At 36.9% G+C, this 27921-nt stretch overlaps 1 protein-coding gene across 8 annotated transcripts in view; it reads left to right on the top strand.

Moving 5' to 3' along the window:
- The window catches only part of ADGB (androglobin), a 164754-nt gene that overhangs the window by 23059 nt on the left and 113774 nt on the right, over positions 1-27921 (top strand). For 6 of the 8 annotated variants that reach the window (XR_008298287.1, XR_008298288.1, XR_008298285.1 and 3 more), the window contains exons 2-5: positions 6333-6495; positions 11033-11125; positions 14648-14719; positions 16574-16783. Coding sequence is in view for 2 of the 8 variants with exons in the window: in XM_027056687.2 (XP_026912488.2) it covers positions 6333-6495; positions 11033-11125; positions 14648-14719; positions 16574-16783 (538 nt within the window). In the remaining 6 variants the exon portion in view is untranslated. Of the gene's footprint in view, positions 1-6332; positions 6512-11032; positions 11126-14647; positions 14720-16573; positions 16784-27921 lie in introns of those variants that run through there. The other 2 variants (XR_008298289.1, XR_008298286.1) reach the window with 2 other exon arrangements.

The raw sequence follows: 27921 nt of genomic DNA, 5'->3' as shown, positions 1-27921 counted from the left end.
AGCAGCGTCCTTTCTGATTAGGAGGTGCATTTTTATATTACCCCGCCCCCACCCAAACCTTAAGTTTGGGAGGTGGAAGTCTTTTCTCCCATGTGGGAAGTGCTACCCCTGATACCACACCCACTGTGGTAGAGGCCACCTCCTATTCCCATTTTTTAATTTGTTTTGGCCAACCTATTTCCTCACATCATGACAGGAAATTGGCATGTTGCCTGTTGTGCCATAAACCATAGGGGGAATATACCACATATAAAGCCATATACCTGGCTTTAGTTCAAAGCCAGGAGCTCATTAGTAGCTGTAGCCACTCACTCATTCATGAAACCTATTACTGGCCTCTTGACATTTACAGGGTAAATTTAGCTGCTTTTCCAAAACAGACTTACAGATTTTTTAAGCGTGGACTACCACAGCTCAAATCAAATTCCACTTGTAGATTATGCTATCTCAACCCCCTACCCACCACTACAGTTTCTTTCTGTATTTAGTCCATTGACTTCTTTTTTCACTTGAGATGTAATTTACATACAACATTATATTAGCTCAGGTGTACAACATAATGATTTGATATTTGCATGTATTGAGAAATGATGACCACAATACGTCTAGTTAACATCGGTCACCACATACAGTTACAAAATTTTTTCTTGTGATGAGACCTTTAAAGACCTACTCCCTTAGCAACTTTCAAATATGCAGTAAAGTATTATTAACTGTAGTTATCATGCTGTACATTACAACCTCACGACTCCCTTATTTTATAACTGGAAATTTATACCTTTTGACAACCTTCACCCATTTGGCCCACCTCCTGCCTCTGGCAAACACCCATTCACATTTTACAATGTTTTTTTTTTTTTAATTTTTTAATGTTTATTTATTTTTGAGACAGAGAGACAGAGCATGAGCAGGGAAGGGGCAGACAGAGAGAGAGGGAGACACAGAATCCGAAGCAGGCTCCAGGCTCTGAGCTGTCAGTGCAGAGTCCAATGTGGGGCTCGAACCCATGAACTGCAAGATTATGGCCTATGCCAAAGTCAGACGCTTAACCGTCTGAACCACCCACGAGCCCCTCCACGGCTTTTGATCATGAAATTCTAGCCTCTCCTAAAATCTCCAGTGACACTTACCCTATTTCAATAGCATACTTAGACTCACTGTGTAGAAGGAAGTATTTAGCCATATATGTAGAGGATATACTTATCTTTCAAATCTGTTTTACAAATTGTAATTTTAATGGATTGAATCATCTTCTAGTACGTGGGTGTACTGCTATGTGATTTAGATAACTCTGTACCCTCCTGAGTTTTCAGGATGTCAGGTTTGATTTCTTTGCATATTTGATTTTTCTGGAACTTGGCCACATTTATTTCCCAGTATTACCAGTTCCTAAATCTTCAAAATTCCTAGTTACTTCTGTGTTTAAAGATTAGCTTGTTCTCAGAATTGATGAGACCAGGAATAAGATGCTTTGAATATTTAAGGATTTCAACTATACTAGAGCAGTACGTACATTCTGGCAGTGAACGTCAAAGGCATATTGTGCTGAGAGTTTCAAAAGCCACATATTTGTGCATGATCTTTTGAAGTCTACAACATGTTTGACATTGGGCTATATTTGACCACTGTTTATATTGTGCATGTAGCAATATAGGTGAGCTATTGAGCTGGTATAAGATACCTCAAATAAACGTCTTTTTAAGTGATCTTCGATATAGATGGAATCAAATTTGACATGTTACAAAGAAAGTAGGCCAATTAGTGATAAAGCTTAATAGCTTAAGGGAGGGAGACAGAACATTTACTTACACTTGACAGAATGAAGAGGAAAGCAAAACATAATCTTAGCAAAGCCTTTATTTATTTTTTTAAGGAAATTAGATCTTCCTTTTACAAAAATAACTTTTAAAATTCTGAGCTTCCTGAATGAGGTAAATTTTATCATGGTTTTGATGGATACAAAACCACCAATTTCTTTTTATCTGTACAGTTTGTCCCAACAATCAATAAAACAGATGTACTATAATGTACTATTTTGTATCTTGATTTTTAATTAATATTATGAAAATTTTCCCTCTCTCCCTATTGTCATCCTTCTCTCCTATTTTCTTACATGCTATTTAGAAACACTGCTTTACAATACATATATTTTCAACCTCTCTTTTCCAGCAAGATGGTGGATTAAGGTAAAAAAAAAAATGATACCTACAAATGCCTACATAAAGAAATAAAAATCTTCGGGGGGTGCCCGGGTGGCTCAGTCAGTTAAACATCTGACTTCAGTTCAGGTCATGATCTCTCAGTTTGTGAGTTCGAGTTCCACGTCGGGCTCTGTGCTGACAGCTAAGGGCCTGGAGCCTGCTTGGGATTCTGTGTCTCCTTCTCTCTCTGCCCCTCCCCTGCTTGCTCTCTCTCTCTCTCTCTCTCTCTCAAAAATAAATAAACATTAAAAAAAAGGGAGAAATAAAAATATTCAGAATCCAGAAATGAGGAGGGAACTGAAAGTCAGGATGTTGTAACTCTAAGCTGAGGCTGTAACTTCCTTAGGGAGTCTTATGAAAATAGAGTATTTTGTTTTAACATAGATAGGACAAATGAGGAAAGGGAGTGTTCCAGCCTTAGGTAAAGGCATGACTTTCCAGAGTTTAGATCTTTTTTTAAAAAGGTGAATAAGAAAATCTGCTTTAGAATCTTAGGTTATAAGAAGGCTAGCTTTTCTATGCTTAGTGTCTGGGGGAAAAAAAAAACAAATCTTTCTTGAGAAATGAAAACCTTTGGACTGAGAGTTATGTAGGTTTGAGATCTGATTTTAAAGGACCTATGGGTTCCTGGATGGCATATTTATTTGGGATCACTGACAGAAGAAAATTCTATATTACATTGAAAACACATTCTTTCAATACAGGATTGCCTTGGGGAAAGGGGTTTGGAGGAAAAGAAAACCCTGATAAGGATAGGCTGATAATAATAGTGTCCTCAAACACAAGAATATACAAAAAAAATAGGCAGAAATCACAACGATAAAAAATGAATCAAGTGTCAAAAACTTAAGATAATAGAAAAATAATCTATAAGTAATTTACCATGCATATGTTTACAATGATTAAAGATAGAAAAGATCAACTCCTAAAAAGGGAATTACCCTATATATTTGTCAATGTTAATAATCAATGCTAATTACAACATCAGAGTGCAAGTAGGAAGTAATCAATGCTAGCTCTAATATCACACAACCCCCAAATCACACACCAAAGGGTATTTCTCATTTATACTAGAGTATGATCAGGAGTTTAGTAGTGGCTTTGTATGTGCTCTATGAGGATTCTTGGCTCCCTTCATCTTGTGGCATTACCATTTTCTAAGATATTCCCTGAAGGATTGAGTCATGCTGACAAGTATCTCACAGGATGTTTTATGAGCCTCAAGGTAGGATACAACATGTTTCCCCCACATGTCATTGTCCAAAACACCACCACAAAGTACCAGCCAAATTGCAAAGTAGTGTGGGAAATGTAGGAAATGGAAAACAGGACTGATGAGCCATCTGCTCAATCTTCTCCTTTTCTATTTATTCTTCTGGATCTCCCTCTGAGTACTTCTGTCTCCTTCTTGGACTTTTGAGAACCCTTGGAGATTACATTGAGGCCACCCAGATAATCCAGGATAATCTCCCAACTCAAATACTGTAAGTTGTTTGCATACCTCTTTTGCCATGGAAGGTAATCTATTCACCATTCTGGTGATCATGGTGTGGATATATTGATGGGGGCGGGTTATTCTGTCTACCACACTCATTGACTGCTTTCCTCAGTTTTCTTCCTACTCTTTCAGACTTTTAACATGGAGTATCAGGGCAGGTATACAACTGTCGACGTTAGAATATTGAAATATTTTCATTTGATTGTTGAATAGCCTTAACAATAACCTTACCAAAACCCCTTAGCCCCAGATATTTCTGCCTCCTTCCCTAGGTCCCTGACCTACCCTGAGAACCCTACTACATCCCTGACCCCTCTAGTTAGGTGAATAAGATCTGGCATAACTGGAACTGGAGGCTTTGAGGATTGACATGCTCATTCCTTACCAGGAATGTTGGGTGTTTTGAATAGCATTCTTGGGAGTGCCTTTCCTTAGGTATAGTAATTTTCTTGGTGATTTAATCCAGTCTTAAGACTCTAAATATCATCTAAATGCTGATGACTCAGATTTTCACTAATTCTATCTCCTAAAGCCTCAGAATCCTACATCTAACTGACTACTCAACATGTCCACAAACGTGTGACAAACATTTAGAACGCAACTCATTCAGAAGTGAAATGCTGCTTTATTCCTTACCTCAGTTTTGCCCCATCCCACAGTCTTCTATCTTGCAGCAAATATCAATTCAATCTACTGGCTCTCTCTTAAAAACAGGGGATTATTTCCTGCCTCCTTTACTGTTAGCATTTTGGTCCAAGTCACCATTAGCTCTCACATGGTATTTTAGTGCCTTCTAAATTCTCTCTTTTGTTTCCCTTGGGCTTTTCTCGACACTGCAGCAAGAACGATTATAAAACTCCCTGCTTGAAACTCTCCTTTGGCTTTTCCCACCTCACTTAGGCAAACCCAGTCCTTCCTTTAGCTGAGATCACCCGTATACTCTCTTCATTCCAGACACCTCTCTGAAACGATCTCCTTTTACTGCCCCTCAGCCACACTGATATTTTTCTTCTTCACAGAAGCCAGGACACTCTCTGCATGTAGAAAACTCTTTCTTGCTCTTCGTACTTGCCGCGTTCCTGTATCCAGAACAGTCTTTCCACGGATCCACACAGCTTAATTTTTTAGTTTCTTTCACTATTTACTTAAATATGGTCCTATTATGGACCACTTTCCTTAACCACTGTGTTAAAAATTCTGTACCTTAACTCTTTAGTTTCCCCTTCCTATTTTATATTTACCCCTAGCATTTTCCCCTTTTGAATGTACTATATATTTTACTTAATTTATGCTGTGTTTTTGTGTCTCCACCCACTAGAGTAAGAACTCCATAAGGGTAAAGATTTTAGTCTGTTTTGTTCACTGCTTATCCCAGGATTGAGAACAGGGTTCTAAACTCACTCACTTGTTAAAACTTGAAAAATTAAGCAAGATGCGTATTTTAGATTTTAAAATTTACAATAATAAAAAAAAGTGAAAGTCAAGGTTTAGAGATTGGAAATTGTCATAGATTAATAATAAGAGTAAAAAAACAAGTCCAACTTCTCTGTAGCTAATTAGTCAAAATATATCACAAATTTAAAATATGCATATATTTAGGTACAGTAAGTCTTCTTATAAAAATCTATACTAATAAAAGAATTAATAATTTCTGCAAAGGGGCACCTGGGTGGCTCAGTCGGTTAAGCGTCCAACTCTAGATTTTGGCTCAGGCCATGGTCTCACGGTTTGTGAGGTCCAGCCCCGTGTTGGGCTCCATGCTGCTGTGTGCTCCATGCTGCTTTCCCTCTCTTTCTGCCCACCCCCACCCCCCACTCTCTCAAAAAATAAATAAACAAATTTTAAGAAAAAAAAATAATGTCTGCAAAGATTTGTCAATAAGGATAACCCTACAGTCTCATTTATAATAGGGAACACAAAATTCAAATCAAAACTTTCAAATTTTTCGCTATAGGATCTTAATTAAATGAAAGGCTGTAAATTCATGTGATGGGATAGTTTGCAATCATTAAATTTGTATTTAGTTAAATTCTCATTGACATGGGAACTATTTGCAATATACTGGTAAGTGGGAAAAACAGTCAATAAAAAGAATAAGCTGAATGATGTTTTGAAGAAGAAATGCATATATTTTCCCACTAATTTGAAAGAATGGACAGTTGTCAACAATGTGGATTCTAGAATGGGGTGGGTATGTCTTTCCTACTTATCTAATTAAGAATTTTTTTCTTTTAAAATAATGATCACATAGCACTTTTATCTTGGGAAGCATCAAAATTATATCTGTGCTGATTTTCAAAAAGCTTTTAATATTATACGCATAAAGGATTTTCTTCAAGTGTGAACTGTATAGAAATATTCCCATTTATGGCATCTTATGTGTTTATCATGAGTGTCTTGCATTAGTTAGTAGGGTCTAAAGCTCAAGATTTGTTTGTGGAATAATCTCTTTGGGTATTTCAGTCTTTTGAACGTTAACCTGTGGATGCCATCTGCCACAGGTAAGATTATATCGAAAAATGTCATTAACATGGATGCTGACAAGATAATTAAATGTCTACCATGCAATTAATCCAATATTTTACCTTAGAGATTCAAATTAAAACTAACTCGCCTCCTTGCTCTGTCTCTAGTCAGTACCTTTTTGGCGGTAATGTGCAACCTGGCTCCGTTGAGCAGAAGAAGGGGAAGTTCCCGATCTGGCCAGAATGGAATGAAGCCGACATAAATGCAGAAAAGTGGGATGCAGGCAAAGGCGGAAAAGAAAAGGATAAAATGGGAAAAAGCCCTGTATTTGTAAGTCCATTTGAAGGTGACTAGATTTCATTTTAGTTTTAAATTTTGTCACGGAATAGGATCGCCTAACATGTGAGTCCATTTTCTCCACAGCCTCCATTCAAAGGAGAGAAATTTTGTCTTTCTCCCTCTGTCTCCCTCCATCCTACCCACCTGTCTTTCCAAGCCTTAGACCTGAGCTTTGCTGATTGTATTTGAGTAAATGAAAGGAGAGACGTGATCAAAGAGTCACGGTGAAATAAAGGGGGAATCGATAGAACAGTTAGCTAGTGGATTTTGGACAGAGTGGGGAACCAGACATTTAGAGACAGTGATTTAGAGGGGGTGCCTGGGTAGATTAAGTGATTGACACTTGATTTCAGCTCAGGTCATGATCTCACAGTACATGGGTTCCAGCCCCTCCTTGAGCTCTATGCTGCCAGCAGGGGGCCTGCTTGGGATTCTCTCCCTCCCCACCCCCTTCTCAAAATAAGTAAATAAACTTTAAAAAAAAGAGTAGAGAGAGTGATTTAGACAATGAAATGCCCCAGCAGACCTGTGAGCTGTTATCTGGAGATTATAGGAGACGATTTTTTAAAGATGTTATATGAGATAACAGTTGAATCCCTCTTAATATTCTCTTCAAGATATTTGGGGAACGATCTCAGGTACTTTTCATTTATCTGTGGCCATTCAGACATGATGTGTCCCTGGGATTGGAGCTGAGAATGGTGTTACTACCTTTTCCAATTATGTTATCTTAGGTTCTTCTGTCTATTTAAAAATGTTTACATCTAAAGACTTCTTTGTTGGGGGTATGGGTCTGGGTTGCATTTTAAATAGGACCCATTTATTTGGTGCAGCAATTCATTTAACAAAAATGTTTATGGAACACAATCCAGTTTCAAAGCAAAAACAAAATTGCCAGAATGACCACGTTGAACTCTGGTGTCTTTATTTGCATAGAGAACTCCAAAATGGTGTTTATTAGCAATTATGTTTTATTCACAAAATGCGGAATTGTAAGCTGCATTATTCATAACATTAATTTGTTTACAAAAGATAGTAAATATAACGAACTGCTGATTCTCTTAGTACTTGAACAATTTCAAGTTCTAACTTGTGGCACTTTTAGATGCAAGGGACTTTGGAACTCTCCGGGTTCAAATGAAAACGTTCATATTCTACATATTTTTAACAGAAATTTACAACTAGTGGGGGTTGAAAGTGAATTTACATTAGGAAGATAGATTGTACAAATCCTCAGTTAAGAATATGAGCTCTAGAAAAGGTCTAAAAATGAGTCACTCCCAACAATAAGGAGGAGAAAAGTAGAAGTGACTGAAAACTCTGAACTAGGAAATAAGATCTAAACTATAACACGTTAGGGCCCTTGGAGTGCAAGTCTGTCTTTATCAGATGACTATGAAAAAATACTGCTGGTCTCTGGAAGGCCAGGCATCGAATTCTAGACATGTGTGCTGGTCACTGGATGCCCATTTCATTTGGAGGCAACATACATATATGGTGCTGGCTGAACATCAGACCACAAAATAGATACTGTCGCCCTTGGACTATGGAGCTACATAGAATTGCATAATTAGGGAAGCGCCAGCCCTCCTCCTGTGGTAAATAGGGGCTATTACAATGGAGTGTGATACTTCAGAACTTTAGCTAACGCTCCGTTCTGCCTCTCCTGCCCTCACAAGGTAGAAGAGCAGCTCAAACCTTGGTTATTACAACTGCGCAAAGGTTCCATCTGGGGTATAATTTTGCTTCCCACTCACAGTTCTGTTCTACGACCTCAGCATTCATGGCGTGGGAAGTGACGGTCCCTCTACAGAGGTGAGTGGTGGCCACTCCAAGCATGGTGATTACATTTCTATGATACAGTAGCACAGTAGCTCTTAGCCATGACTTGCAACATCCATATTTTACCAGGATCAGTTATCATAAACCTGGACCTATAGCAGGTATCCTTGGGATTTTATAGAAAGTCACTTCTTTAGATGTGAGGCTAGTGATCAGGAAATCAGCGTCAGATAAGCTAACCCTTCCTTGTAATTCCAGATTTGGGTCTCGCCTCTTCAGCTAAGGGACAGCAATAAAAAGACATGGATGGTAAACCAAACTGAGACATATTTAATGAAGTATTGTAAAGTGGGTATAAGAAATACACCTAAGGCAAAGCGACATGGAAAGAGTACCGTTAACTTAACATGGAGAAAAGGGAATCACAACAGATTATGATAAGATGGGCCCCCCTTTACCTTTTTATTTTCTCCTCAAAGAAATTTAATAATTCAAGACATGAAAATTAGAAGGCAAGCAGAAAGTAGTGACTTGGGGCTTATGTCAGTTTCTCTGGGCTCAGAGAGAGGATATTGTCTGGGGCTACAAAAACAGTTAACACTTGAAGCAGAATCCCAGAGGTAACTATAGAGACACAATCTGAAAATTTTGTATATAGTTTTATGTCAAGATATTTACCCAACTCCTAAACTATATGTGTGAAGACTTTGCTGCTGAGCAAATGAGTAAAACGCAACAGCTTGGAAGCTAAATAAGAGAAACTATTTCATGATGCTATGGCAAGAGATTGGGATTAAGGGTATACCAAGGTGAAGGGACTCAGACACTCAGCCTTCCAGTTAGTCCTCCAACATGGCTGTAGCATTCTGTACTGAGTAAGGGTAAACCAGAACTACACCAAGCCGACCAAATCTTGAAACCCACTGTTGACAGGGTGAAGTTCATTTTGTACTTTGCCTGCTAGAAAGGAATAAAATCCTCCTCTGGAGGAAGACATCATTACCTAGAGTTTTGAAGAGGAACAGAACCAAGTGGCTGAAAAATGAGACGAAAAATCAGACAATAGAAATAGATCCATGGGTGACTCTGATTGGAATTGTCAGATAGGGGAGTTCAAAGTAACTGAGTTCATATTTGTGAGGGAAAAAACAACATGAGGCACCCTGGAAGTCTAGTGTGGCTCCTGGAAACTTCAGTCTGGTTTTCAGGGACTCATTCTTTGATCATTTTGACTAGATGTTGGGATTACCTTTGTCTTCATTCCAAGTATTCCAGTACCTTGAATATGTTTCAGATACACATAGACAATTACTGGGTTGAAAGCTCAGATAATACCCTCAAATAGAGCCTATTTCTCAGGCCACAACAGCATTAGGATAAAAATATGAGTACCATAAAAATCACAAATGATATTTATTTGTCTCATCGCTATTAACTCAGGTGAAATTTAGTTACCCCTTTTAACAATACAGTTTACCTTTATAGAGCATTGTTTTCGTACCCGCAGTACTTTTCAGTTTTGTAAGGACCACCCCAACAACCTAGTTACCTTGTGAGCTGTAAGAACTTTTACACAGTCGCTACTTGAAGTCTCTAATTTACTATATTGCTAGCATTTGAGAGTAGAGATTTGTATGTCATTTTTCTTCCCGAGCTCACTAACTGACCCATTCTATGGGCTCAGAAACTAATAAATTAATTGCATTATTGGGCATTTATCTCAGAGAAATGGAAACTAATGTTGATACAAAAGCCTGTAAATTGTATGCAAAAATTTATAGCAGCTTTATAAGTAATAACCCCAAATTGGAAACAGCTCAGATGTCCTTCAATGGACAGATGGTACACAAACAAACAAATATTTGTATCATGAAATATTACTCAGCAATAAACAAGAACAAACTATTGATATATGCAATAGCTTGAATGAATTGAATCTCCAGGGAATTAGGCAGAGAGGGCAAAAAGCCAATCCACAGGTTACATGCTATCTGATTTCATTCATATAACATTACTGAAATTATAAAATTAATGAAAAAGAGACCAGATTAATGATCTGGTGGTATTGAACAGGTGGTAAGGGGGTTGGAGGGTGGGTATGGCCATAAAAGAGCCTAGGATGGGTCCTTGTGCTGGTGGAATTGTTCTGTATCTTGAGTGCATCAATGTTATCATGGTTGTGATATTGCACTATAGTTTTAGAAGATTTTACCATCAGAGAGACTGGCTAAAGAGGACACAGGGACTCTCTTTATTATAATTTCACACCACGACATGTGAATCAATAATTATCTCAAAATAACAAGTTTAATTTTGAAAACTAATAAATGAAATTCAGATCAGAGGTATGAATTTCATTTACATACAATCATACTTTTTAAATCTTCTCTACTCAGGTTAAAAAAAGCACAATATTTTCAGTGCAAAATATGTCCATATCTGTCCCATCCAAATTGTTTTCCTACCATACCAAATTCACATCCCAAAGCAGCTTATGCTTGTTTGGACTGCTTCCTCTGCAATAAAATGTTACTCAACAATCAAGGTTTTGTTAATTAAATACAGCATTGTTAACTTCAGTCTTTACCAAGTATTCCATGAACTACCTCTGAGAACATACAAATTGCTCTATAAATGCTTGTTTATTCATCAAATCTATGCACTTATTAATTTTTTTTAAGGTTGAGTTGCTTTTATTTTAATAAAACCATATGGAGAGAAAAACCCTCAATATATTTTTATATAGCATTTTTTTGAAGACCCTGAAGGAAAGATTGAATTGCCACCATCGTTGAAAATTTATTCCTGGAAGCGTCCACAGGATTTTTTATTTAATCGGGTAAGAAATATTTTTACTATTGAATAAAATACATACTAACTATGGGCTGTACTATCTTACTTATGGACATTCTCATTTCTTAAAACACTGTAAATTTTCCCCATGGTATTTAGTAAGAAAAAGGAATTGCTTTTTGGCATTTAATAGAAAAAAATGATTATCAATATAGTTTACTATTTCTTGTACTGGTTTCCAAGAGAATATTGAAATTTTGTTTAGTCTTGAGTTTTCTCTACATGATGTCAAAGGATAGCCTAAAATGTGTGGGAAGCTATTCCTTAAGTTTTGACTGACTTTGCCTTTTCTGCTTCTTAGCCAGAACCTATGTGACATGAAATTCTGTTTACTCTAGTGTGTATTAGTGTTAATTTTCTAGTCTGAGAGGTTTGCCCTTGGTTGCCTGTGTTCCAGGTATTCTTGAAGCATTTTCCAAGGGCCATCTTCATTTCTGGACCCCATGCTCAGCTACTTGAATCACATTGACTAGCACAGTGCTCAAGAAACCATATTTTAATTTAATTTTATTTTCTTAAAGTTTGTTTATTCATTTTGAGAAAGAGAGAGAGGGGCAGAGAGAGAGAGAGAGAGAGAGAGAGAATCCCAAGCAGGCCTCACATTGACAGTGAGATGTGTGGCTTGAACTCATGAACTGTGAGATCATGTCCTGAGCAGAAATAGAGTCAGATGCTTAACTGACTGAGACACCTAGGCGCCCTGAGAAACCATCATTTTAAATGAAAACCGGTAGGCTAAAATAGTTATTTAGTGCTAGTGAAATGTTTGTAATGGAGCTGAATCTTCCATTTACTATGGAACCCACCCAATCTCAATTTCTACACAAAGTGATTTTATTCCTAAAAGCTTTAGCCTTAATAAGACTGCTACTAATGCAAGAAAATACAATTCAGCCACTGTGTTTCCAACTACCGTTACTATCTGAGAAAGATAATTCTAAATTCAGAGATATTTAGTAAAATGAGAAAATAAGAAGATACACCTCTGTCCATCAGAATATTTATTGAATGTCTACTTGTAAGACATTTTAAATAAAATAAATCAAATGTACATGAACTATGCCTTTAAATAACTTATGCTGTTAGGTAATATTGATGTGAAGAATGTAAATTCTGTGGTGTTAATATAACGCACTTAATAGTAATGTATTATTAATAATATCCAGGCTCTGTGCAATGGAAGTGCAGAGTTTACATTTCATGCAAATAAAGGATATTAATTCCATAAAGTGGGGGTATTTCAAATGTGAATAAGTAGAAGAGTTATATGCCATCTCTTTTTCTTTTTAGCATACCTTAGTTCTGAGAGATACGCTTGCTTTATAAATAAATTCATCCATTGTTGTTGGTGGCACTTCTACCTAAACTTATAATGTTGACACCCATCTTTGCACCTCTGCTCTCCCTCTGTGCTCTTTCTCTTGATCCCGTGCACCTGCTCCTCTTGGGGTATGCACCAGAACAGCCACAACTGAAAGTCTCGCTAACTATGAAGTATAAGAATAATGTTTTTCAAGTTTTAATGCCCAGGTCCATGGTGATATATACACTTTACATTGAAACTCATTAAATATGGGCATATATAAAGCTTAGACAAAAATTTAGCAAAACAGTAATGAACTTCCTTTTTTTAAGAATTTTTTAAATGTTTACTTTTGAGAGGGAGAGAGAGAGAGAGAGAGAAAGAGAGAGAGAGAATATGAACAGGGGAGGGGCAGAGAGAGAGGGAGACAAGGAATCCAAAGCAGGCTCCAGGCTCTGAGCTGTCAGCACACAGCCTGATGTGAGGCTTGAACTCGTGAACCATGAGATCCTGACCTGAGCTTAACTGACTGAGCCAACCAGGTGCCCCAATAATGAATTATCTATATGAAATTTACTCTCTTCTACTCAAAGCAAGGGATGAAGTCACAGGACATGATTTAAGTCAGAGAGAAACTAAGTTATGAAAAAACTGAAAAGCCTGGATTTAAGATATTAGAACCAACATGGACTTTTTCCAACTGAGAAGGTTAACAAGCCCTAACCACTAGGGGAGTGATCAGATCTGTTTATTTCTGAGAACCAGGTATTGATGGCCCAGGCTCTTGAGTGTTGATTATATTGAAGAGATGTAAGATGTCTGAAGATTTATTCTGTCTCTGGTGTAGGTACAGGGAATAGAGACCTCTGTAGAGACTTCTGCCTTAATATTTGCTGTCTTTTACACACTGTCAGTGCTTACTTTCATTTGTTGGCAGGCAGCTGTTAAGTTTCACTCCTCAAATTTTAGGTATTCAGTATTTATTTAATCTATTATTAATCGAAGTCAATGTACATTGGTACTTGCTGAAGAGTATGGACATTTTAGAAGTGTCACCTTGCAATTAATTAGCCAAACCAGAATTTACAATATATTTTTTATGTAAAATATTTATATAATATGTATGTAACTTGCTATGTTCATAAATTATAAACATAACAGTCAGTTCAGGCCTTCAAGGTAGTTTTGAGTAAGTTTTTTCTCAGACATAAAAAAATATTTTGTTGAGTTTTCAAGGTGTTAATTGTCCATGTGATTGAGAGTAGTTGATGGCATTAGTTTCCATGATTTTACTAATCAAAAACACATTTATGTTAATTTGATATTTTGAGTATATAAGCTTGATATGAATTGTAACACATTTTTAAAAACTACTATAAATAATATTTTCCTTTATTATGTTTATTCATTAGTGCTCTAAGTATATAGAAGCATCTTTAGACATATACCAATAAAATAATGACCATTAGATGAATTTTTAAAAAGATAACAGGATTTGAAATTGGGCAAGATTTTATTATTTTTTATTTTTTTATTTAAAAAAAAAATTTTTTTTTTTAACGTTTATTTTTGAGACAGAGAGAGACAGAGCATGAATAGGGGAAGGGCAGAGAGAGAGGGAGACACAGAATCTGAAACAGGCTCCAGGCTCTGAGCTGTTAGCACAGAGCCCGACGCGGGGCTCGAACTCACGGACTGTGAGATCATGACCTGAGCCGAAGTCGGACACTTAACCGACTGAGCCACCCAGGCGCCCCTGGGCAAGATTTTAAAAAGCTGTCACAGTTAATATTTTTTATCAAAGATGAAGATATTTTTCCTGCTATCGTGTTAACTAAGCTTCAGGTGTAACTTGAGAGCTTAACTTAAATTTTAGGTCACTTTTTAAACTGTCAGTTTATGTGTGTATGCATGCTGACTTTATCTGCATATATTATATCTTATAACATTCCTTTTTTTATATGAAAAGACTATTTGATAGGCATTACAGTATTAAGTGAATGTCATGTATAGCTGTAAGAGGGTTATCTTATGGAATTATGTGCTTATTTTTTTCTTTTAATTTCTCTGGTTGTGAGAAACGAAATCAGGTTTGACTTGTTTATATCACATGAAACTATATTTCATTCAGCTACATTTCCTTTATTTTTCCTAAGGAGTAATATCTCCATATATATATATATATTTTTTTTTCTTTTATTTCAGACTCCAGTAGTTGTGAAAAATGAAATCCTGTTTGACTTGTTTTCAGCAAATGAACATTTACTCTGCAGTGAGGTATGTAGGGAATTTCTAACTGAAGTCTGATTGCAGAATACCTTCCAGACCTGCTTAAAACAATTCCCAGACTGTCAATTTCAGTTATCCCTCGCTTACCTCTAAGTTTTGGAATTGCTCAGTATTTTATAAGCCAGACATTCAAAGAGGAAGAGAAGTCTTCAATTGAGTTTAATGAGCAAATGGTGGGGAAATGTTAGTAGTACAATTGCTGTGTCCCTATCCTCCTGCCCATAGACCTAGGGTAGCTGAGACTCACAATCTGCGCATTTTGCCTCTTGACCCACGTGCCTAGTAATTGACATCAAGTTGCTGCCTGACTTGCTCTGCTCTGTGCTCAAGAGCAGGGTGTCCTGATATTGTTTGACTTGCTAACGCAGGGCAAATCTCACCTAAACACCCCCACCTCCACACCCTGGGTTTTATCCATCAGAAGCAAGCCTGTTCTACTCCCCTAAGGCAGTTATATCAGAAACAGGGTGTTTTTTAAAAAAATTATTTTCTCCTAAGACCCAGTCGAAATCAATTGTCATTATTGATTCAAACACTTTGTCTTTCTTATCTTAAATATCTTGACCAATATTAAAATCAAAACACTTATTTCTTCAACCAGGTTGTACTGATTAGCATAAAGTTACCTTTGAATGGTTTTATACCTTATATTTTAGTCTAACATATGCTTATTTTATGATCCAGAGCATGCATAGACTTTACCTTTTTATTTTTTGAGGGAAGAAAAGCATAAAATATTATATATTAAAATTACCAGATATACAGAAAGATACTTGGTTTACCTTTTTCAACTTAACTAAACTAGAAGAAATGTCCTAGATAATGTAAATTAAGGCAAACCTAAATCTTATGAGGTTAGTCTCAAGTATTTAATCTTCTTATAAACCAGGCAGTTAAACATAAGATGAATATTTCCAAAAATCCAATATTACTGAGGGTAATAATGTCTTTACTTAACACCACTGTGACTCACAGATCCTTTTTTTTTTTTTTTTGCATTGTTTCTATTCCCTGTAAAATACTGAAAAATAGATAGCATAGTCTACGTTTTACAGACTGCATTACAGAAACTGCAGTTTAGAGACAGTGAAATGACGTGCCCTAGAGCAGAAGGACCTGGAAGAAAATTCAAACCCTGGTCTCTGTTTCTGCCCCACTCCCCACTGCACCTTGCTGCCTGTTGAAAACTCTGCCCATGGGAGTTTTACTTAGATCACTTCTGCACCTGCAGACTGACACATGAAATACGAGACTTAGAGATTTAACTGTGTATGCAATTTTAATTCTTTCTCATCTCATTCATTGTCTAACAGATCCTATTGACATAAAAGAGATCATTTTCTTCTCAAACTTCTCAACACTTACAGAAGAGTAGCTTACTCATTTATAGAAAGTTAATTCCAGAATAAAATCACCACTACTCTCAGAAGCATTCAGTCTCTCTCCCTCTCTCTCTCTTTCTCTCTCTCTCACCCTGTCTCTCCCCTCTCTGTCTCTGTCTCTCTCTTTCTCTCTCTCTCTTTCACACACACACACACACACACACACACACAACTGAAATGGAGATCAATCTCAAATCACTGACAGTTTACTCTGGAAGATAGCTCTTAGCTAAGAGTATGTTTAATGTTAAGCCTTTTTAGCTTGTATTGTGACTCTGCTTCCCAACAACAAAGGCAAGAACAGTGACTTTATTTATAAGTTAGAAATCAAAATGTGGAACACATTACATGTAGAACTTAATATTACTACTGGAAGTAGATTTTCGACTGGTTTCCCCCCTAAATTATAGTACCAACAACTGAAAAGCAACTGATTAACACTAGTGGCTTTTGTCTCTAGCTGATGAGATGGATTATCAGTGAAATCTATTCAGTGTGGAAGATATTCAATGGAGGCATTTTGAACAATTATTTCAAAGGGACCACAGGGGAGCCTCCTTGTCTTGCCTGGAAGCCCTGGGAACACATCTACTCTCTGTGCAAGGCTGTGAAAGGTCACATGCCCTTATTCAATAGCTACGGAAAGTATGTTGTGAAACTTTACTGGATGGTAAGTAAGTTCGTGTTCATGTGCATTAAAAATTGTCTTTCATATTGAAATATATTTGTTTTACATGCTGTTACCCAGGCTGATACAAGGTCATGCATTTATACAGGATATCAATTGTGCACTTACTGGGAAGAAATGTCCTGCATATGTAATTTGGGATCGATAAGAAGCATCGTTGTTAGTCCTGTGACACCAGTCCCATGTGCTTTTTAAACTGTTGCTGCTTGGCACAAGGAGGGATGGTCCTCTGCTATCTCTGCCCTCTCAGGGAGGTGGGTAGACAGATGGACGCACAGGGCTCTCTTCCTTCCTCCCTTCTCTCTGATATGGTATGCAGTCTTGAACAAAGAGAGTGCTTGAGCATATGGTCCATTCCTTCTCTCCTGCTACTGAGAGGCCCGGTCCCACCCAATCTTTTTCCTAAGCTTGGGATTTGTACTCATGTTAACAAATCTTACCTTGACACAAAAAGTTTTTGCTCCTACCTGAAAGGAAGCAAATGGGATAGCAGAAATAGAGAATGAAAAACACCCCATTTATATGGCAGAGTAGGCTTACACCACATGTAAACTAGATTATGAAATCCCTTTGAGTTTTTGTGGATGGAATGCTCTCTCTAAAGGCCCATACTCACAGGCAGAGCCAGCTACATGATTTGCAGAGCCCCTTGCTCGAAAATGATTGGGAATTTCAATATGGTGATAGCAGCACTTGAAAAAAAATGGCACCCCTCTTAGGGTGAGGTTCCTTGTGACTGTGCAGGTCGTACACCCATGAACCTGGTCCTGGTCACTTAGGAAGAATGTTCTTGAGTATTTGAGGAAGCGGGAAGTATGAAAAGTTAACCAACCCAGTCTGTATTTCTAAAGAACATGGCTTTCCCCTCAGTAAGCCAGAACCATCTACCCTTCCTGGGGTGGAGAATGCTGAAAGGCATTAGGAATTAATAAGATCATGGGGCGCCTGGGTGGCTCAGTCAGTTAAGCTGTTGGCTCGGCTCAGGTCAGTATCTCAGGGGTCTCGAGTTCAAGTCCCACTTGTGGCTCTCTGCTGTCAGCGCAGAGCCTGCTTCTGACCCTCTGTCTCCCTCTCTCTCTGCCCCTCCCCTGCTCTCTCTCAAAAATAAAATGAGACTTTTTTTTTTAAAGGAATTAGTGAGATTGTTACAGCAGGGACATAAAAGTAAAGAAGGTAATATCAGCCTCTGATATCTAAAATGGGATTTTTGGTGTTTTGATATTCACAGCAAGGTGAGAGACTTTGAAAGTCAAAACTTTGTGAAGAGAGAAAATGACTTCCTAAATGCCTTTATCTTCCTTATTTACCAGTCAGGAGGCAGATTTGGGGGACAAGACTCTGAAGTTTTAATGTACACCGAAGAATGAGAGTAAGGATACACCATGGATAGGGCTGAGGGATTATAGACAGAAGGTAAACATGGGAAGAATGACAAGGTCAAATGCCCGGTATTGGCTCCCCTCTCCCCACTTTCCACACATTTACTTAAACTGAGGTGGGAGGGAGTTCAAAATTATTAAGAATCATGGGGCGCCTTGGTGGCCCAGTCAGTTGAGTATCCGACTCTTGATTCTGGCTCAGGTCATGACCTCACAGTTTGTGAGCTCAAGCCAGGCATCAGGTTCTGCTCTGGCAGTGCAAAGCCTGCTTGGGATTCTCTCTCACCCTCTCTCTCTGCCCCTCTTGTGCTCACACACTCTCTCTGAAAATAAATAAACTTCAAAACGGTTATTAAGAATTGCAAAGGAGCATCAGCAGAATAGTAAACCAACCCTGTTAGTTTCTTTCTCTCTGCTTCCTGATATCCTTCCTTCTTTGGGAATTTCCTTCTATGTGAATTTGCAACATTTATTAACACTACATTCCGTTTTACAGTAAAACTGTGACTTATTTCTCTTTAACTGTACTGATTCCTCATAGGTGCAAACCCACCTGTATTCAGAATTAAAACAAAAAACAAAAAACCAAAAAACAAAAAAAACGTAGTCCAACTTGGAAGTTTCAGTCTGATCCAATCATTTGAGCAGGCTAGACAAGGTAGCCCTTGAGGGAAGAGGGGTGTGGTGTCCAGTCGCTTCTTCTGGTTCCTCAGTGGTCTCATCTGACGAATGGCTTGCAGGGCTGTTGCCAAACTGTTGAGCCCTGAGATACAACTTTTTCCATATGAATTATTTTTGTAGGCAATTTGTTGGCACTCGTCGCGGACGTGCAAGGCCATGTTCTCCCTCTGAGGCTGAGAGAAAGCTTTACTGGCTCTCAGCATTTCTAGATCCATTCACCTGACCCCATGGACCCTTCAGGGTCCCTTGCACACAGAGGCAAAGAGACCACATCCCTCAAGATAATAGATATCAAATATGTCATGGAATGAATACAGGTAAAGAGAAAATGTGGTAATTGTGTAGAAGAAACTAGCAAAAGTCCTGACAAATGGTAGATTTGCGACACTATTGCTATTCTTCTTTCTTTCATGTATTCCTTCCTTCTCTCTTTCCCATCCCTACCACCTTCCACCAGGAAAGCCAGAGGAACAGACCTTCCTCTTTCCACCTCTCGCTAGAGCCAGGGGGAAAGCATGTGATCAGCTTACCTGGTGCTCACTTGCCCAACAACCGCTCTTACGTGAGGATGTGAGGGTGGAGAGGATATACATAGATGGTGGCAATGCTGTGTCCCATGCTCCTGCAGCGCGGCCTGGCTGTGCATCTTTTGCCCAAACTCGCCTCGTTCCTGCCAAGGTCTGATGTGCAGTCCTCTAGTGTCCCATCAAATCTGTGCATCTCTTACATACTTCTTGAATTGCCTGTATTTTGCCTATTTATAAAACAGGTTATTCAAAGTTTTGTCACAGAGCTGTAAGTATTCTTTTATTTGTGCAGATAATCACAAATGTGGGGGTAGAGGAAGTGCTTTGAAATTTGTCTTTTAACTTTGTATCTTCTACCCAATGGAGGCTTGTAATTTTTATGTAGTTGATTATGTCATTATTTTTATTAACTGACTCTAGGATGTTTATGTTATTTAATGTAAGATATCATTATCTCAAGAACATTAAAAAAAACCCCTTATATTATCTAGCATTTTGGGCTTTTTTTTTTTTTTTTTTTTTAATTTGGGTCTTTGATTTGTTTATCTACAGTGAGAAATGAAGACCTGGTTTCTTTTTGTCCTAAAATTTCAGTGAATTGCCCCAGGATTACATATTGAATGTTGTACTTTTTATCCACTAATTTTATTTTGTTTATTTAAAAGAAATTGTTAATGTTTATTTATTTTTGAGAGAGACAGAGACAGAATGTGAGCAGGGGAGGGGCAGAGAGAGAGGGAGACACAGAACCTGAAGCAGGCTCCAGGCTCTGAGCTATCAGCACAGAGCCCGATGCAGGGCTCGAACCCATGAACTGTGAGATCATGAACTGAGCCGAAGTTGGATGCTCAACCAACTGAGCCTCCCAGGTGCCTCTTATCCATCCATGTTGTCACAAATGGCAAGATCTCATTCATTTTTATGGCCAAAAAATATTCCATCACACATACACACACACACCCACCCCCCCACCCCCCCCACACACGCGCACACTATATCTTTATCTCTTCATATATCCATGGTCAGTTGGGCTGCTTCTATATCTTGGCTATTGTAAATAATGCTGCAGTAAGCATTGGGGTGCACGTAATTTTGAAAACTACTTTGATCATACACTGCATTCCAGTGTGGACTTGTGTTTGTTTTTGGACTCCATTTTCTCCTGCTATTTTTCTTGTCCTTTTTAAATACCGTATCACTTTAATTGTTATGGATTTACAGTATGATTTGACTTTTTAGAATAAGATCCACCTAATATTCTTCTGCTTCAATATTTTCTTGGCATGCATGCTTTTTAAATAAACACTTTAATTGGTATTTATCTTTGAACACATATTTATAATTATGTATCCTTTATTCTATATATAAAAGGGTTTAGTCCTCATCATCCTGCTACAGTTTATCTTCTCTTGATTATTGTATTTTGATTCATCTTTCATTCAGTTGGAATGTGCATTCCAAATTTATATTCACTTAGAATATATATGTTATATATTTTGGGTAACTTTAAACATTGTGGTCTATTTTCCTTTATATATGATTGCTATATGAATGACAATTTGCTTACATTGGAATACTTGGATAATACTTTTTTTGTTTGCTTTAGAACACAATAGCCAATGCCTGAGTATCTTCTAGTTTCAGTGTTAAAGACACTTGTTCTGAAGCTTCCACTCTCCACTGTATCTGAAACCCTCGCACTTTATCTCACCTGCTTTTGCTTCATTTTTCCCCATAGCACTGCATATGGAACATCCAATGCCCTATCCTCGTAGTAAATTCATTACTATGTGTAACAAATATATAAGAAGCTGTTACCGTGTAGATGCTTTCTATTCAGGGATTTTGCTGAAATATATATATTTTATATGCATATATTGATCCAGCCTAGTTTTTCAAATTGTTGAGGTATAAATGACACACAGTGTTTACATTAGTTTCAGGTTTATAACATAGTGATTTGATAAGTTTGCACATTATGCTGTGCTCACCACAAGTGTAACTACTGTCTGTCACCATCTAACACCATGACGATACCTTTGACGATATTCCCTGTGCTGTACCTTTTATCCCCATGACTTATTCATTCATAACTAGAAAACTGTATCTCCCACTCCCCTTCACTCATTTTGCCCATTTTCTCCCCCTCCTCCCCTCCAGCAACCACCAGTTCTCTGTATTTATGGGTGTGTTTTTTTCTTTTTCTTTTTTTGTTTATTCATTTGTTTTGTTTTTTAGATTCCACATATAAGTGAGATCATATGGTATTTATCTTTCTCGGACTGACTTATTTCACTTAGCGTAATACCCTCTAGATCCATCCATGTTGACACAAATGGCAAGATCTCATTCATTTTTATGGCCAAAAAATATTCCATCACACACACACACACCCAACACGCACACTATATCTTTATGTCTTCATATATCCATGGTCAGTTGGGCTGCTTCTATATCTTGGCTATTGTAAATAATGCTGCAGTAAACATTGGGGTGCACGTATCTTCTCAAATTAGTGTTTTCGTTTTCTTTGGGTAAATACCCAGTAGTAGAATTATTGGATCCTGTGGTATTTCTGTTTTTAATTTTTTGTGGAACTTTCATACTATTTTCCACACTGGCAGCACCAATTTATATTCCCACCAACAGTGCATAAGGGTTCTCATCCTCACCAACATTTATTATTTCTTGTCTTTTTAGTCTAGCCATTGTGACAGGTGTAAAGTGATATCTCCTTGTGACTTTGGTTTGCATTTCCCTAATGATTAGTGATGTTGAGCTTATTTTCATGTGTCTGTTGGCCATTTGTATATCTTCTTTGGAGAAATGTCTGTTTAGATCCTCTGTTCATTTTTTAATTGGATTATTTGTGGGTTTTCTGGGTTTTAAGTTGTATAAATTCTTTATATATTTTAGATATGATATATTTTGTATACCTTATTAGGTATATAATTTATGAGTATTTTCTCCCATTCGTTATGTTACCTTTTTTTACGGCTTCCTCAGCTGTTTCAAACTTTTTTGGGGGGATGTAGTCTCAAAAGTTTATTTTTTCTTTTGTTTCTCTTGCTTTAGGAGACCTATCTAGAAAATGTTTCTATGACTGATGGCAAATAAATTACTGCCTATGGTTTCTTCTGGGAGTTTTATAAATTCAGGTCTCACATTTAGGTCTTTAATCCATTTTGGGTTTATTTTTGTGTATGGTAAGAAAGTGGCCCAGTGTCAGTTTTTGGCATGTAGCTGTCCATTTTTCCCAGCACCATTTATTGAAAACACTGTCCTTTCCCCATTGTATATTTTTACCTCTTTCATAGATTAACTGACCATATAAGTATGGATTTATTTTTGTGCTTTCTATTCTGTTCCATTGATCTATGTGTTTATTTTTGTGCCAGTGCCATACTGTTTTGACTACCACAGCTTTGTAGTATATCTGAAATCTGGGATTGTGATACCTCCAGTTTTGTTGTTCTTTCTCAAGATTTCTTTGGCTATTTGGGGTCTTTTGTGGTTTCATACAAATTTAAGTATTTTTTATTCTAGTTCTGTGAAAAGTATTGTTGGTATTTCCATAGGGATTGCATTGAATCTGTAGACTGTTTTGGATAGCATGGACATTTTAACAAAATTAATTCTTTTAATCTATGAGCATGGAATAGTTTTGCATTTGTTTGTGTTGTCTTCAATTTCTTTTAAATGTTTTATAGTTTTCAGAGTACAGACCTTTCACCTCCCTGATTAAGTTTATTCTTAGGTATTTTATTCTTTTTGGTGCAATTGTAAATGGGATTATTTTCTTAATTTTTCTCTCTGCACAACTGATTTCTGCATATTAATTTTGTATTTTGCAAGCTTACTGAATTTACTTATTACCTCTAATAGTTTTGTGGTGGAGTATTTAGGATTTTCTGTGTACAGTGTCATGTGATCTGCAAATGCAACCTACAGTTCTGTTTGTTAGGCAAATACACAAGCCAGGTTATAATACTCTCCTGCTGGTTTTCTCTACTTTGGTCCATTCTTTGAAATGGGAATTGCAGTCCTTGAAAGAACATAGAATACTGATAACAGTGATAATAAATAGATAGATGCAATTTTTAAATGACAAAAACAAGGACTTTGTTTTCTCAGAGACTGTATTCATGGGATTGAAAGATGGCTACCTGGTATTCTGGTTGAATAGAAACTTATATCTTATAAATATGTGAAACCCACTATTTATAATTTATAGCAACAATGGGATCATATGATACTTCTTGTTCTATAATGTATTTTTACCCTAACTATGGGCATTATTTATGCTAATATATCAATCTACCTTGTACTCCATTGTTTGAATGTAATGATAATTATACATTTTTGTTAATTTCTTATTGATATTTAGATTATGACCAGTGTTTTACCAATACAATTCTGTAAAATAGCATTTATGTGTATATATTTTTGCCCATTTATGATTATTTTTCTGGGATTTCTACATGTGGAATTATTCAAATATATGCAAATTCTTAATTTTCATAAATATATCCACTTTGTTCTTACACTTTATTTTTTTCTTTTTCTTTTTTTTCCTTACACTTTTATTTGTGTGCAATTTATATTTGATATAATTGGGATTTAAGTCTGTCATTGTATTATTTGCTTACTCTGTTACTTCTGTTATTTATTTATTTTTTTGTGTCTATTTCCCTATTCCTGTGTGTTTTCTTGAACATTCTTTGGGATTCCATGTTGAATTATCTCTAGTGTTTATGAGTGTATCTCTAAGCATTACTTTTTTTTCTAGTGGTTGCTCTAGGGATTAAAATATACATACTTAGCTTATCACAGTCTAGTAATATCAGCATTTTACCACTTAAATTAGAATATAGACCCTTTACCACCATTTGGGTCCCTTTACACCTTTATAACATAATTGATTAGATGTTTTTATACATATTCAGAACCTTTATAAAATAAATGTTGCTTTCAAAAGTCAAATATAATTTTAAAAGCTCGAGAAGCAAAGAATACTTTATTGTATTTAGCCGTATGTTTGTATTTTTCTTTACTCTTTCTTCACTCCTGATGTCCTAAGATTTCTGTCATTTCCTTTTTTTTTTTTTTGTCTTGTTTTCACTACCCTTTTTATTTATGTTTTTTTTCTTCTTTCTTTTTCACCATCCTTTCTTAGTCTTCTGGTGACAAATTATCTTAACTTTCTTTTATCTGAAAATGTTTTATTTCACCCTTATTCCTAAACGGTATTTTCACTTGATACAGTGTTGTGGGTTGGGCAGGCCTTTTTCCTCAGCATTGAAAACTAGTCTGATACTTCCTTCTGGCCTCTGTGGTTTCTGGAGAGCGATTTGGTATTCTTTTCTCGCCAGCTAGCTGGTTTCTGGGTTTTTTCTGTGTCACCAGTTTTCAGAAGTTTGAATGTAATGTGTCTGGGTGTAGATTTCTTTGAGATTATCCTCTCTGGGATATGTTGAGCTCCTTGAACCTGTAGGGTCATGTCTTAAGAAAATTTGGGAAAGTTTTCAGTCATTACTCATTTAAATATTTTTTCAGCCCCACATTCTTTTTCTCATTTTGGGGGGACTCTGATGGCATGCATATTATATCTTCTTTCACTGTCTCATAGATCCTTGAGGTTCCTATCATTTGTAAAAATCTATTTTTCCTGGTTGTTCATAATTTCTATTGACTTAAATTCCAATTCACCAATTTCTTTCCCATTTGCGTTCTGCTATTGATCTTTTCCTATGAAGGGTTTTTTTTTTTTTTAATTTCAAAATTTCTGTTGTTTTTCCTCATATTTTTTATTTCTTTGATAAGGTATTCTATTTTTTATTTGTTTCAAAGAATATTCATAGTTGCTTCCTGGAGCATTTTTATGACATCTGCTTTAGATTTCTTAACTAAAAATTCTAAATTCCCTGTCATTTTGGCACTGTACTCTGTTGACTGTGTTTTCTCATTGAAATTTAGATTTTCCTGGTTTTTGCATGATGGGTAATTTTGGACAGTTTCCTGGACATCTTTAGTGTTATGTTGTATGACTGATTGCTAATTAAATTTTTTATTTTAGCAAGTAGTCAACCTGTTTAGATTCAGAGTGCACATCCTGGCGCACTTTTGTGGGCTGTGCTTCATATGTTAATTTGGTTTATAAAGCCTGTGCAATGCTACTCTGCTCTGTCACTCCTTTGTTGTCCCATGATAAGACTTGATCCCCCAGTGTCCTTAGCACTAGCTGAGGAGGGGGAGGTGTACTGCTTCATCCCTGCATGGGTAGAGTGTGGAAATAAGACTTCCTCCAACAGGTTCTACTAATGCAGAAAGCACTTCCTCTTTATTGCAGGAGGTTGCTAGAAGTCACAATTCTGCCCGCTGACTCCACTGGGAAGAGAAACTGCCCTGTTTACTTCAGGACAGTCACAGAAGTCAGACTTTCACCCTCAGGCCCTGTATGGGAAGGGCATCACCTGTTACTGGGCTGAAGGGGGGGGAGTGCTGTTAGGGTTCTATCCTAATCTATATAATTATGTTCATTCAGATATGGGCTGAAATCTCTGTCCGCTGATTGCTCCTTCCTTGATCTTTTGTAATTGTGATTGATGCTATTAATTAAAAAAAACAAACAAATTTTTTAATGTTTATTTATTTTTGAGAGAGAGACAGAGCATGAGCAGGGGAGGGGTAGAGAGAGAGGGAGACACAGAATCCGAAGCAGGCTCCAGGCTCCCAGCTGTCAGCACAGAGACCCACTCAGGGCTTGAAATCATGAACCACGAGATCATGACCTGAGTCAAAGTCATATGCTTAACCGACCCTGCCACCCAAGCCCCCCCAAAAATATTTTTTATTATCCCTTTAGCATGGTCTTAGGAGGCAGAGGATATAAATATATGTAGCCATTTAGTTATCTTGACCTAGAATTCAAGTGTGGAAAATATTAAAATTTGAACATGACTATATTCTAAAGTAACTTTGTAATGTATATTTATACTAATAAAGGAAGCATCCTTCTTCATAAATGTGCTAAGTAATTAAACATTTTGATGGTCATTTCAAATTATGTGGTGCTAACACAGTAAACTCAGTAAAAACTGCCCCATGTACATCTTTTACATGCAGGTAAGAAAAAAAAGTGTAAAAATGTTTCAGTGGTGGGCACCTGGGTGGCTCAGTTGGTTGAGCACCCAACTCTTGATTTCGGGTCAGGTCATGATCCAAGGGCAGTGGGTTTGAGCCCCTCATTGGGTTCCATGCTGAGCATGGAGCCTGCTTAAGATTCTCTCTCTCTCTCTCTCTCTCCCTCTCTCTCTCTCTCTCTCTCTCTTTCTCTCTCTCCCTCTACCTCTCCCCTGTGCGCTCTCTCATGTTCTCTTTCTCTCTAAAATAAAATTTCAAAAATTTCAGTGTTCTAAGATAAAGTCTCAAATAAATAAAGTCAATGTTCTATGATGAGGTCTCATATATATAATATTTATATGTAACATTTATATTTATATATATAACATTTAATTTCTTCATAAACTTTAAGGAAGCCATCAACCAAATTTTAATATGAAAGAATCAAAAAACTCCCAGGAAAATTGTTATAAGTCTAGTCAAAGTGTCTTTTTAAATGTAATACTGAACACTTATCCCTGTGTATTTTTCATAATAGCTTTTCTGAGATGCAATTCATGTACCATGCAGTTCGATCTATTTAGACTATACAGTTCAATGGTGTTTAGGAATGAAAGCATTCTCAATCGAAATATATTATTGATCAGCTGTAAGTAGATGATACTCATTGAACTGGTTTAGCTTAAGTGCTTATGTCTGCTTTAAAACATTTCTCTCGTGGGGACCCAGTTGGTTCATTCAAAATTGTTCTCATATTACTAGGTTTCCTTGTGGTAAAATATATGTACCATAATATTTGGCATTTTGAATGTTATAAATGCACAATTCAGAGGCATTAAGTATTCTTACAATGCTGTACAACCATCACCACTATCTATTTCCACAACTTTTTCATCATCCCAACTGGAAACTCTGTACCCCTTAAACAATAATCTTTCATTCCCCTCCACCCCCAGCCCCTGGGAACTTCAAGTATGCCTTTTGTCTCTGTCAGTTTGCTTTTTTCCAAATATGTCATACAAATAGGATTACAAAATATTTGTCCTTTTGTCTCCGGCTTATTTCGTTGTGTATTCTTTTGGGTCATGTCATTTGAAATTAGGAGAGGGAGTGGCTATACACATAAGTTTTAATCCTGTCTTGCCCTATATGACCCGTTAGAGAAGAAAGAAAGACATGAAATCACTAAATAAGGCAATATGAATTCAGAGTTACTCATCCCATACAAAGAAATCATGCCCCTATTGCCCCTATGTACTGGGAAAACTAGTGTGTTTTGAATCTTTAGTTCAAATGTCATCTTCTTGTGAAGACTGCACAAGCAATATTTGTCACACTTGCTTTTCTGGTCCTAGAGCACCATGAAAATATTATGTTTTATGTTATTTGCATATATGTCTCCTGTCACTAG

This window comes from Acinonyx jubatus, chromosome B2 (assembly GCF_027475565.1).
Source record: "Acinonyx jubatus isolate Ajub_Pintada_27869175 chromosome B2, VMU_Ajub_asm_v1.0, whole genome shotgun sequence".
Lineage (NCBI taxonomy): Eukaryota > Metazoa > Chordata > Mammalia > Carnivora > Felidae > Acinonyx > Acinonyx jubatus.
The sequence above is the reverse complement of the archived record's forward strand: the minus strand, read 5'-3'. Positions and strand labels throughout refer to the sequence as shown.